Below are 14,282 nucleotides of genomic sequence, written 5' to 3'. Positions count from 1 at the left end.
GCTTCAGAGGGTGGCCTTCACTGTAGAACCACACAAGAAAAAATGCATCAGCCATTTTGTTTTGCTACAGAGTGATACAGCAGGGAAAAATGTCCCTTTGCTCAACTTGTCCGTGCCCACTTAGATGTCTGCTGCCAAGTACAAGAGCCTTTGACTGTTATCTGTGAGACGTGGGAGAATGGTCAAGTAGAGCTGCCCACAGAAACACATCTCCATTCTATGTTGACACATGTTGAATTTGCTATAAATCTAGGATAGGTCGCAGACCAAACACCAGTGCAGACTGGGGTTAAGCTGGGCTGTAGTCAATGCTCCAAACTTCATCATCTCTGTAGCTGCAGTACTAAACCTCACCCCCACCTGATTCCACCATCACCTCTATTGTCTGACAAAATAGTAAGGGCTGAATCTTAAGTGATATTGGTCAGTATGTGAGTCAGAGACACTCACCCCACAACCCCGAGTGTGCAATCAGCGATAACTCTCTGAAGAGACCCACCATCACAAGGAAGAACCCCCATCCCAGGCAGGGAATAAAAAAGGATCGATCATCTGGCCAATGGAGATCCTACATTTTGGAGTTATAAATTGAGGTAGTATTGGTACAGGAGGAACAGTAGAATTCATGTTCTAAGTTGTTGGCTTGGGGAAAACATGGTCACATTGTTTGTGCAGAGACAATAAAGTGTAAGGTTCGACTAATTATGAGCTCTGTGGTGAATTTCCTAACCTGGTTCCATTGACGAACAGTCAACAGAGTCATTTTCAACCAATCCAACAACTTACTGAATGCAAGCAATATTTTAGAAAAGTTTCAGTCAGGTTTTAGAGCAAACCACAGTATAGTGACAGTCCTTAACAAAATTGTCAATGACATTTGGCTCAGCACTAATGACAACAGAGTCTCAGTTCTAACTCTTCTAGATCTAAGAGCTGCCTTCCACACATTGACAACAACATTCTCCAAGATCACCTTGAGAACTGGGTTGGCCTCACTGTTAGTGCCCTTAATCGGTTTCATTCATATATCTTAGAGAGAATTTTTTTGTCTGTCTTGGAGACCAATTTTCTAAGTGATATGATGTACCTTTTGGTGTTGCTCAGGGAAGCTGTCATCATCCTCCTCCTTATCCATACTCCCCTTAGGAGACATTATTAGAGAGCATAAACTTGATTTCTACAGTTATGCAGATGACACACAATTGTACATCTCATTTGAGCCTGATGATGACAACACCCTATCTTCCCTGACATCTGGTATGGCTGCGATAAACAACTGGATGAGTAATGCTTTCTTGAAACTAAATGAAGATAAAACTGAAATACTTTTGTTTGGCACCAAAGCCAAGAGATAAAGTTCTTGATAAGCTTGGGAACGTGGCTCCCTTGTAAAGTCAGATGTAACTATCCTGGGAGTTATCCTTGATTCAGATTTGAGTTCCACATGAAGAAAGTGACCAGAGTAGTATTTCTACATTTAAAAAATATTGCAAAGGCACAACTGTTTCTGTCACATTAAGATGCTGAAAACTAATTCATGCCTTTATATTGAATAGACTGAACTACTGCAATGCACTTCTTACTGACCTTCCAAACAATCCATTGACAAACTTCAACTCATTTAGAACACCACTGCTAGACTTTAACTAGAACATATCACTCCCAACCCAGCTACTCTGCATTGACCAATTTTCTAAGTGATATGATGTACCTTTTGGTGTTGCTCAGGGAAGCTGTCATCATCCTCCTCCTTATCCATACTCCCCTTAGGAGACATTATTAGAGAGCATAAACTTGATTTCTACAGTTATACAGATGACACACAATTGTACATCTCATTTGAGCCTGATGATGACAACACCCTATCTTCCCTGACATCTGGTATGGCTGCGATAAACAACTGGATGAGTAATGTGGGATCTTTTAGAATTCAATTTAACGTGCTCTTACTTGCTTTTAAAGTTCTCAATAACCTGGGACCAAAGTACATCAAATAGTCAGTTTGTTTGCTTCTGCTCCAACTCTCAGATCTTTTTCCACCGGTCTCTGAAATTTAGACAATCTCCCTCAGAAGGTAATTGGTAAGTCAGCATTTTTGAACTACACTCCTAAAATGCAGAACTCAATATCTAAAACTATATGAGATGCAGACACAGTTGACACTTTTAACCACCAGCTCAAAAACTATTTATTTAACCTTGCTTTTAACTAGCATCTTTTTGTCTTTTATTTTCATCTTTATTTTTCTTTTATACTTTATCCCATTGTAAAGCACTTGGAGCTACAATGTATGAAAAGTGCTCTATAAATAAAATTATTATTATTATTATTATTACTTTTATTCTATTAACTGCAGATGGTGGCAGGTATAGGGAGCAGGCAGGGATTCTCCACATCAAGCCAAATCTAGATCAAGTCAACCATTGCAATCTGATTCCAAATGAGAAAGCTACTTATTGTGCCCCCAGTCCAGCAGCATTTAAAGTTGGTCTTGAACAGAGTTTCCTGTCCAGTAGGAAGGTGTTGTTTCACTAAGCTGTTGATGAAGCATTGTGCAGCTCGATAACCTTCGGCTTGTAAGGGTAATATGGTGATAGATAGGAACTACAGGCAGGTAGTCACCCCAAGTCTACAGGAGACAGATAAATGGGTGACTGTCAGGAGAGGGAAGGGAGGACTTCAGATAGTGGAGAGCACCATTGTGGTTGTCCACCTGAACAATAAGTACTCATGTTTTGAGTACTGTTGGGGGGAACGACCTACCTGTGGAAAAAAAACGTGGATGGTAGTTTGCCTAGGTCCACCATGTTTCTGGACATGCCCTCAATATCCTGGAAAGGGAGGGTGAGCAGCCAGAAGTCATGGTACATATAGGTACCAATGATGTGGTAGAGAAAGGGAGGAGGTTCTGAAAACAGAATCCAGGGAGCTGGGAAGCAAGCTGAAAAGTAGGACATCAAAGACAATAATCTTGTGATTGTTGCCTGTGCCAAGTGGCAGTGAGGATAGGAATAGATTGAGGTGGCAGATAAGTGTGTGGCAGACAAATTGGAGCAAGGGGGAGGGATACAGATTTCTGGATAATTGGGACCTCTTCTGAGGCAGGTGTGACCTGTACAAAAGGGACAGGTTTGCACTTGAATCCAAGTGGGACTAATATCCTTGTGGGCAGGTTTACTAGAGCTGCAGGGAGTGGGTTAAACTAATATGGCAGGGGGGATGGGAACCAGTATGATAGAGCTGAGGATGAGCCAGCAGGTTTACAGGTAGATGATGAAATATGTCATATGAATATAAGGAAGTAGAAGCCAATGATTGACCACCAAACAGTAGCATGGATATTGGGTGCAAGTTGAATAGGGAGTTAACATTGGCATGTGGCAAAGGTAATGTCGCAGTAGTTATGAGGGATTTCAACATGCAGATGAACTGGGAGAATCAGGTTGGTGCTGGACCCCAGGATAGGGAGTTTGTAGAGTGCCTACGGGATGCATTCTTGGAACAGCTTGTACGAGAGCCAACCAGGGACAAGAATATTCTGGATTTAGTGTTATATAATGAACAGGATTTGATAAGCGATCTTGCAGTAAGGGAGCCATTAGGAGGTAGTGATCATAATATGATAAGTTTTTATCTGCAATTTGAGAAGGAAAAGGGCAGCTCGGAGGTGTCAGTGTTGCAGTTGAACTGGGGAAACTATGGAGCCATGAGGAAGGAGCTGGCCAAAGTTGACTGGACGGATAGCCTAGCAGAAAAGACAGTGGAACAGCAATGGCAGGTATTCTTGGGAATAATGCACAAGGTGCAAAATCAGTTCATCCCCCAGAGAAGGAAGAATTCAAAGGGGGAAAGGGGCCACAGTGGTTGACAAAGGAAGTCAGAGATTGCATAGCATTAAAAAAAAGGAAGTATGACAGAGCTAAGGTGAGTGGGAGGACAGATGATTGGAAAGTTTTTAAGGAACAACAGAACTTAGCTAAAAAGACAATACAGGGAGAACAAATTAGGTACAAACGCAAGCTAGCCAGGAATATAAAGGAAGATAGCAAAAGCTTTTTTAGGTATGTGAAGAGAAAGAAGATAGTTAAAAACAATGTTGGGCCCTTGAAGAATGAATTGGGTGAAATTGTTATGGGAAACAGAGAAATGGCAGAAGAATTTAATGAGTACTTTAGATCTGTTTTCACTAAGGAAGACACAAGCAATCTCCCAGATGTATGGATGGGCCAAGGACATAGGGTAACAGAGGAAATGAAACAGATGGACATTAGGAAGGAAACGGTGATGAGAAGACTGATAGGACTGAAGGCTGACAAATCCCCAGGTCCAGATGGTCTGCATCCTAGGGTACTAAAGGAGGTGGCCCTGGAAATTGTGGATGCATTGGTAATCATTTTCCAATGTTCCTTAGATTCAGGATCAGTTCCTGAGGATTGGAGAATGGCTAATGTTATCCCACTTTTTAAGAAAGGAGGGAGGGAGAAAACAGAGAACTATTGACCTGTCAGCCTGACATCGGTGGTGGGGAAGATGCTAGAGTCCATGAAATAGTCCATGAAAAAAGGATGAAATAGTGGCATACCTAGATAGCAGTGATAGGATTGGGCCGAGCCAGCATGGATTTACCAAGGGTAAATCATGCTTGACTAATCTGTTGGAGTTTCTCGAGGATGTAACCAGGAAGTTAGATGGGGGAGATCCAGTGGATGTAGTGTATCTCGATTTTCAGAAGGCATTTGATAAGGTCCCACATAGGAGATTGGTGGGTAAAATCAAAGCTCATGGCATCGGGGGGAAGACATTGACATGGATAGAAAACTGGTTGGCAGATAGAAAGCAAAGGGTAGCGGTGACTGGGTGTTTCTCGGAATGGCAGGTGGTGACTAGTGGGGTGTCACAGGGCTCAGTATTGGGACCACAGCTGTTTATAATTTACGTCAACGATTTAGATGAAGGCATTGAGAATAACATCAGCAAATTTGCTGATGATACTAAGCTGGGTGGCAGTGTGACATGTGATGAGGATGTTAGGAGAATTCAGGGTGACTTGGATAGGCTGAGTGGGCAGATACTTGGCAGATGGCGTTTAATGTGAATAAGTGTGAGGTTATCCACTTTGGGAGTAAGAACAGGAAGGCAGATTATTATCTGAACGGTGCAGAGTTAGGTAAGGGAGAAATACAAAGAGATCTAGGAGTCCTTGTTCATCAGTCACTGAAGGTGAATGAGCAAGTGCAGCAGGCAGTGAAGAAGGCTAATGGAATGTTGGCCTTTATTACAAAGGGAATTGAGTACAAGAGCAAGGAAATCCTCTTGCATTTGTACAGAGCCCTGGTGAGACCACACCTGGAGTATTGTGTACAGTTTTGGTCTCCAGGGTTAAGGAAGGACATCCTGGCTGTAGAGGAAGTGCAGCATAGATTCACGAGGTTAATTCCTGGGATGTCTGGACTGTCTTACGCAGAGAGGTTAGAGAGACTGGGCTTGTACACACTGGAATTAAGGAGATTGAGAGAAGATCTGATTGAAACATATAAGATTATTAAGGGATTGGACAAGATAGAGGCAGGAAATATGTTCCAGTTGTTGGGAGAGTCCAGTACCAGAGGGCATGGTTTGAGAATAAGGGGTAGGTCATTTAGGACAGAGTTAAGGAAAAACTTCTTCTCCCAGAGAGTTGTGGGGGTGTGGAATGCACTGCCTCGGAAGGTAGTGGAGGCCAATTCTCTGGATGCTTTCAAGAAGGAGCTCGATAGGTATCTTATGGATAGGGGAATCAAGGGATATGGGGACAAGGCAGGAACTGGGTATTGATAGTAGTTGCTCAGCCATGATCTCAAAATGGCGGTGCAGGCTCGAAGGGCTGAATGGTCTACTTCTGCACCTATTGTCTATTGTCTAAATGCAAATGGAGCAAAGAGTTAAATTGTACACAGAGGCAAAATTCAGAAGGGTGAAGAATGCCGGACTGAAGGTGCTGTATTTAAATACATTTAACATTCAGAATAAAGTGGATAAACTCATGACACCATTAGAGATTAGTCAGTATGACGTTGTGGGCATCACTGAGTTGTGGCTGAAAGAAGGTCATAGTTGGGAGCTTCACATCAAAGGATATACTTTGTATTGAAAGGACAGGTGGTGGTGTGGCTCTGTTGGGAAGAGATGGAATTACATCTTTAGAAAGAGGTGACATAATGTCAGAGAATGTTGAATCCTTGTCGGTGGAATTAAGAAACTGCAAGGGGAAAAAACATTATGGGAATCATATATAGGCCTCCTAGTAGCCAAGATGTGGGGTTGAGATTGCAAAGGGAGCTGGAAAGGGCATGTAATAAGGGTAATGACACAATTGTAATGGGGGACTTCAATATGGAAAGGGATTGGGAAAATCAGGTTGGTGTCAGATTGCAAGAGAGGAAGTCTGTTGAATGTCCACGAGGTGGCTTTTTAGAGCAGCTTGTGCTTGCGCCTAGCCATCTTACATTGGGTGTTGTGTAATAACCCCGATTTTATTAGTCAGCATAATGTAAAGGAAGCCTTAGGAGGCAGTGACCATATGATGGAATTCATACTGCAATTTGAGAGGGAGAAGCATAACTCACATGTATCAGTATCACAATGGAATAACGGGAATTACAGAGGCATGAGAGAGGAGCTTGCCCAGGTGGATAGGAAGAGGATACTCACAGAGATGACGGCAGAGCAGATATTGCTGAGGTTTCAGGAAATAGTTCACAAGGCACAGGATAGGTACACAGAAGAAGTTGTTCTCAAATGGCAGGGATAGGGAACCATGGCTGACAAGTTAAATTAAGGACTGCATAAAAGCCAAGGAAATGGCACATAATGTAGCAACAATGAGTGGGAGTTTGGATGATTGGGAAGCTTTTAAAATCCAACTAAAGGCAACTCAAAAAGCAATAAGAAGGGAATAAATGAAATATAAGGGCAAACTAGCCAATTATATAAAGCAGGATACTAAAAGATTTTTCAGTTATATAAAGAATAAAAGGGAGGTGAGAGTTGATATTGGACCACTGGAAAATGATGCTGGTGAGATAGTAATGGGAGACAAAGAAATGACAAATGAACTTAAAGAATACTTTGCTTCATTCTTCACTGTGGAAGACACTAGCTGTATGCCAGAGGTCTGTGAGTGTCAGGGAGCAGGAGTGAGTGCCATTGCTATTTCAAAGGAAAAAAGCAAACTCAAAGGTCTTAAGGCGGCTAAGTCACCTGGACCAGATGGACTACATCCCAGAGTCTTGAGGGAGGTTGCTGAAGAGATAACAGATGCATTGGTCATGATCTTTCAAGAATACTTGATTCTGGCATGGTCCCAGAGGACTGGAAAATTGAAACTGTCACTCCATTCCTTAAGAAGAGAGGAAGACAAAAAGGAGGAAATTATAGGCTAGTTAGCCAAATCTCAGAGGCTGGGAAAGTGTTGCGGTCTATTATTAAGGACCAGGTTTCAGAGTACTTGGAGACTACTGATAAAATAAGTCAAAGTCAGCATGGTTTCTGTAAAGGGAAATCTTGCCTGAAATCTGTTGGAATTCTTTGAAGAAGTAACACACAGGATGGACAAAGGAGAGGCAGTGGATATCACTTACTTGGATTTTCAGAACGCATTTGATAAGGTGCCACACATGAGGCTGCTTAACAAGATAAAATCCTATGGTGTTACAGGAAAGATACTGGCATGGATAGAGGAATGGCTGACAGGCAGGAGGCAGCAAGTGGGATAAAGTGGATCTTTTCTGGTTGGCTGCCGGTGACTAGTGGTGTTCCTCGGGGGTCAGTATTGGGACCACTACTTTTCACATTGTTTAATAATTTAAATAGTGGAATTGATGACTTTGTGGCAAAGTTTGTGGGTGGTACAAAGAGAGGTGGAGGGGTATGTGGTGCTGAAGATGCAATGCAATTGCAACAGGACTTAGACAAATTGGAAGAATGGGCAGATGGAATAGAGTGTTGGGAAATATATGATAATGCATTTTGGTAAAAGGAACAATAGTGTGGACTATTATCTAAATGGGGGGAAAATTCAAATATCAGAGGTGCAGACGGCTTTGGAGTTCTCATGCAAGGCTCCCAGAAGATTAATTTACAGGTTGAGTCGGTGATAACGAAGGCAAATGCAATATTGGCATTTTTTCAAGGGGAATAGAATATAAAAGCAAGGTCATAATGTTGAAACTTTGTAAGACACTTGTCAGACTGCACTTGGAGTATTGTCAACAGTTATTTTTTAATTTATTAATTTATGGGATGTGGGTTTGGCCTGCTAAGCCAGCATTTATTGCCCTTGAGAAGGTGGTGATGAGCTGCCTCTTGAACTGCTGCAGTCCCTGAGGTGTAGGTACACCCACAGTACTGTTAGGCCACTTATCTTAGAAAGGATGTATTGTCACTGGTGAGAGTCCAGAGGAGTGTCACTAGGATAATTCTGGGAACGAAGAGATCAATATATGAGGAACATTTGGCAGCTTTGGGCCTGTACTCACTGGAATTTAGAAGAATGGGGTGGGGAGATCATTGAAACCTACTGAATTTTGAAAGGACTAAATAAGGTGGATGTGGAGAGAATGTACACTCTGGTGGGGGTGTCCAGAACCAGAGGGCACAGCCTCAAAATTGAGGGATGAACTTCTAGAACAGAGGTAAGGAGGAATTTTTTTAGCCAAAGAGTGGTGAATCTGTGGAATGCTCTACCACAGACCGTGATGGAGGCCAAGTCCGTGTGTATATTTAAAGCAGGAGTTGATAGATTCCTGATTGGTTGAGGGAATCATAGGATTTGGAGAGAGGGCAGGTGTATGGAGTTGAATGCGATCCAGGATCAGCCATGATGAAATGGCGGAGAAGACTCGATGGACTGAATGGCCTCATTCTGCTCCTATGTCTTATGGTCTTGTGGTCTTAAGTGCTGGAAATTATGGTCACTATTCTACCTCAATTCTTTTGAGCAGAAGTAGGCCACTCGGCCCATCGAGTACACTCCACCATTCAATCATGGGCTGATCTAATTCTTCCAGTCATCCCCACTCCCCTGCCTTCTCCCCATATGCTTTGATGCCCTGGTTAATCAAAAACTTATCTATCTCTGCCTTAAATACACCCAATGACTTGGCCTCTACAGCCGCTCGTGGCAACAAATTCCACAGATTTACCACCCTCTGACTAAAGTAATTTCTCCACATCTTTGTTCTAAATGGACGTCCTTCAATCCTGCAGTCGTGCCCTCTGGTCCTAGACTCCCCTACCATGGGAAATAACTTTGCCAAATCTAATCTGTTCATGCCTTTTAACATATGGAATATTTCTAGGAGATCCCCCATCATTCTCCTGAACTCCAGGGGATACAGCCCAAGAGCTGCCAGATGTTCCTCATAAGGTAACCCTTTCATTCCTGGAATTATTCTTGTGAATCTTCTCTGAACCCTCTCCAATGTCAGTATATCCTTTCTAAAATAAGGAGCCCAAAACTGCACAAGATACTCCAGGTGTGGTCTCACGAGTGCCTTATAGAGCCTCAACATCACATCCCTGCTCCTATTCTATACCTCTAGAAATGAATGCCAACATTGCATTTGCCTTCTTCGCCACTGACTCAATCTGTAGGTTAACCTTTAGGGTATCCTGCACAAGGACTCCCAAGTCTCTTTGCATCTCTGCATTTTGAATTCTCTCTCCATCTAAATAATAGTCTGCCCATTTATTTCTTCCACCAAAGTACATGACCATACACTTACCAACATTGGATTTCATTTGCCACTTCTTTGCCCATTCCCCTAAACTATCCAAGTCTCTCTGCAGGCTCTCTGTTTCTTCAACACTACCTGCTCCTCCACCTATCTTTATATTATCAGCATATTTAGCCACAAATCCATTAATCCCATAGTCCAAATCACTGACATACATTGTAAAAAGCAGTGGTCCCAACACCAACCCCTGTGGAACTCCACTGGTAACTGGCAGCCAGCCAGAATAAGATCCCTTTATTCCCACTCTGTTTTCTGCTGATCAGCCAGAGGGTGGTGAGAGTTTTCAAATGCACTTTTAAGCACGTGTGTTACAGATATTTTTATTAGCATAAAGACTTTGGGATAAAAGCGCTCACACCAGCAGTGAGAAGAAGAAGCTGTAGATGCCAGGTGTAAACTGTCTGTAGATGATTGACCAACTCTTGCCTGGTTCTGCTTTGTAGACGTGTATTTGTTTGTACTGTCCTTGACTCTAGTGAATGTACACGTTTCCACTTAAAAATGCATCAAATGTTAAGAGTCACAGAGAGCTGGGTCTGAGGAAAACCATGGCCGGGCTCAACGTCTCCGCCACCTATTTCTTTGCTGTTGTGGCTCTCTCTCAGGTGGTCAGGATGGTCTCCAGAAGGCTCTTTCCGCCCTGGGTTTACTGCACCCTCCTGCTGGAGCTGGTCTCCTGCTTCCAGCTGGGGGCTTGCTGGCTTGAGCTCAGGATGTTGACGGTGATTGGGCCGTGGGGAGGGGGGTTTGGGCAGGACGTGGTCCTGACTTTATTCTTTATCCTCGTCTTGATCCACGAGTACACGTTTGATGGTGCACACGCCAACCCCCTGGTCACCTTGCGGGAGCTGCTCTGCTCCAATGCTCCGCTGGCAGCTGCTGCTCGAAGGATCTTGTCCCAGTTTGGAGGGGTGCAGTTGGCCAGCACCATCACAAAGGTGTACTGGTCCTGGGAGCTGACAGAGTTTCATCTCATCCAGAACCTGATGGCCATTGACTGCAGCTCCACCATTCAAACATCCATCAGCCACGGAGCCTTGGTCGAAGCAGCCTGCGTTCTTCTACTGCACCTGGTTGTGATGAAGTTTGAGGGAGCAGCTTCTGGCTTGAGGATTCTGTCCAAAGCCCTAACAATCACCGCCTTGGTTTATATCGGTGAGTCTCCATTCAAAGCAAGTGTATCTGTAAGTATTGGATTGATTGTGGTAAATTGTGGTTGGAAACAGTTGAAGGAGATGTTGAACTCAAAACTAAACTAAAACTGCAGGAGAGAAAATGCTGGATACTCCCTTCAGGTCAGGCAGCGTCTGCAGAGAGGAATGGAGCTAACGTTTCGGGTAAAGGCCTTCTGTCACAGCAACAAGTCAGGCAGCTAATAGAGGAAGTGGGTGGAGTGAAGGACGAAGGGGGAACAAAGGGAATTTCTGTGATAGGGTGCTGTGACTCTCAGGGTGAAGTTAATCTCCTGTGTTTGTATAATGTGTTACTAATATTGTAAAGTCTGAATAATGTCGCATAATCTGCGATTCTGGCTTTCAAGGACAGATACACACATACCTCTTGTCCTGATATGGACAAAAAAAGAGAGAAAATGGAGAACATGAATGGATTTGTAAAATCCAGTCTGTTACAGTTTGATTCCCATTGTGCACGGTGCTGCTCATTGTGCAGGGTGTGGCACTATAGTGGGGAGCTTAGTGCAATTGCTTTACAGCACAGCGCTGACCGATCAGGGTTCAATCCCCGCCCCTGTCTGTGATTCCTCCCTGTGACAGCGTGGGTTTCTTCTGTATCCCAAAGACATCTGGGTTGGGTTAGTGAGCTGTGGGCACTCCCCAGCAAGATTCTCAGACTTTGACACAAATGGACGTATTTCACTGACCATTCTGATGTTTCTGTGTACGTGTGACAAATGAAGCTAATGATTTCTTCACAACTCACATCCTTCCCATTAGCCAGTGACTGAATTTCATTAACCTTGCATCTAGAAACTGTACAAAACATTGAAAACCTAGAAGAATTTAACAGATGCTGGAAGTCTAAAATGTAAACAGAGACAATTTTTAATAGTTTAAGAAAGAAATAAAGACTTGTTTAAAGTTTGAGAATTCAGTATTGAGTCCTGTAGGCTGCAGTGTGCCCAGGTGGAGGATGGAGTGTTACAAACTTTGCCGAAGAACTTCAGTGATCCGGATTGATACAGGTTTCGATCTAAAACATCCATACTTTTCTTTCCTCCTACCAACGTTGCTTGACCTGCTGGGTTCCTCCAGCAGTTTGTTGATTGCAGAAGCTGAGGTACTAGTTTTAGGCTGTGTTACAGCCTAAAGGGCAGGGTGGGAGTGGAACCACGAACCGGATGGGGAGAGGGATGGTGAACAGCAGAGGGAGTGGGACTGAGGATGAGGGTAGGAGAGGGACAGTGGATGGCAGAGGGAGTGGGACCATGGATGAGGGTAGGAGAGGGTCGGTGAACAGCAGAGGGAGTGGGACCATGGATGAGGGTAGGAGAGGGACGGTGATGGAGTAGCAGAGGGATGGTGAACGGGAGAGGGAGAGGGACTGTGATTGAGGGTAGGAGAGGGATGGTGAACGGGATTGGGAGAGGAGTGGTGAATGGGGGAGGGAGAAGGGTGGTGATTGCAATTGGGAGAGGGATGGTGGACGGGAGAGGGAGGGGGTGGTGAACGGGATTGGGAGAGGGATGGTGAACAGGATTGGGAGAGGAGTGGTCAATGGGATTGGGAGAGGAGTGGTGGACGGGAGAGGGAGAGGGATGGTGAACAGGATTGGGAGAGGAGTGGTCAATGGGATTGGGAGAGGAGTGGTGGACGGGAGAGGGAGAGGGATGGTGAACAGGATTGGGAGATGAGTGGTCAATGGGATTGGGAGTGGGATGGTCAATGGGAGAGGGAAGACAATGCCTCTGCTCATTTCCCACTGGCCCACCTCAAGTCTTTATGGGGAAAATATTGTGGGGTGTATGTAGCTTGGTCAGAGATCCGCCATTATCTCACTGAGAATGGAATGGGCTTGAGGAGATAAAGAGCACTCTGTCTATGAAGATTCTCAGTCATCCAGGTCATTGGGGATCAAGCAATAGCAAATCAGGGCAACTGGACTTGTGTTGTCTCGAAGTCATTTTGCCAGTCATTGGAGAGGCTTCTTCAGTTCTGATCCGTGGTGGGTACCTTTCCTGCTTCTGAACACTGAGTTGTTTAAAGGGATAGCAACACATGAGGGTCGTGAGGTAATAAGAGGGTCATTAGTCTTATCTTTGCCTCAATAGAGGTATTGTCAGATATTAGCACATCAGGGTAGAGATATGAGCACATCTGCATAACCAAACTGGTACAGGTGTTGTTGAAAAAGGGGCTGATGACATTGGGCAAGAATATTTTTAAAACGTGTAGATTCTTCAGAAATTTTTGTGGTTATGATAGACAGCTTGAAGCTGAACACAGATATAACTCCAGATTACTCGTATCACATAGGAATTTGGAAAAAGAAGAAATGAACTTTTATTGAATATAATGCATTTAATTGCATGACAGTGCTGATGATTTGCAATAGTTCAGCTAAGCTAAAGATGTTTTCTTGATGATTTTCATTTGAATTGAATTGACTTTATTTATTATATACTTCACATACATGAGTAAAAATTTTCACGTTACATCTCTGTCTAAATGTGCAGTTTAAAGTAATTTGTAATAAATAGTATGTACAACAGGAAGAGGAAGAAACTGAGCCAGAAACTGTGGAACTAAAACAAGAAATTAAACTAGAGCTTTAAACAATATAGCATAGGAATGCGATTGTATCAGTGTGAATTAATCAGCCTGAAGAAGCTGTCCTGGACCCTGTTGGTCCTGGCTTTAATGCTACGATACTGTTTCCCGGATGGTAGCTGCTGGAACCGCTTGTGGTTAAGGCCCAGTACTCAGTCCTCAGTGTCTGAGGCTTCTTGCTTCAATGTCCAACAATAATCAGCCAGCATTGATGGATTCCAGTTGCTCTGATAACATTTCTCCATGATCGCAATATCCCAGTGAAACCTTTCACCGTGCTCGTCACTGACAGTGCCAAGATTTGCAGGGAAGAAATATAAATAGGAATGCAAAATATGTGAAGAGCCCAGGCTTTGTCTTGGTGCCCAATGTTACAACTATATACACAGTAAATGGTAGGGCACTGAGGAACAAAGGGATTTGGGAGTTCAGATACATAATTCCCTGAAAGGGGCATCACAGGTAGACAGGGTTGTAAAGAAAGCTTTTGGCATCCTGGCATTCATAAATCAAAGTATTGAGTATGGAGTTGAGATGTTATGGTGAGGTTGTATAAGACATTGGTGAGACCAAATTTGGAGTATTGTGTGCAGTTCTGGTCACCTAACTATAGGATGGATATCAGTAAGATTGAAAGAGTACAGAGAAGATTTACTAGGATGTTGCCAGTTCTTCAGGAGTTGAGATACGGGGAAAGATTGAACAGGTTAGGACTTTA

At 43.5% G+C, this 14,282-nt stretch overlaps 1 protein-coding gene across 1 annotated transcript in view; it reads left to right on the top strand.

Moving 5' to 3' along the window:
- The first annotated feature begins 10,240 nt into the window (after positions 1 to 10,240).
- Positions 10,241 to 14,282, top strand: part of aqp12 (aquaporin 12) — a 36,378-nt gene continuing 32,336 nt past the window's right edge. Inside the window, exon 1 of the mRNA XM_059950644.1 lies at positions 10,241 to 10,931. Coding sequence (XP_059806627.1) covers positions 10,256 to 10,931 — 676 coding nt within the window. The 5' untranslated portion in view covers positions 10,241 to 10,255. The remainder of the gene's footprint in view (positions 10,932 to 14,282) is intronic.

Source organism: Hypanus sabinus, chromosome 2 (assembly GCF_030144855.1).
Source record: "Hypanus sabinus isolate sHypSab1 chromosome 2, sHypSab1.hap1, whole genome shotgun sequence".
NCBI classification, from domain to species: domain Eukaryota; kingdom Metazoa; phylum Chordata; class Chondrichthyes; order Myliobatiformes; family Dasyatidae; genus Hypanus; species Hypanus sabinus.
This window is presented reverse-complemented; position numbering and strand designations above follow the sequence as displayed.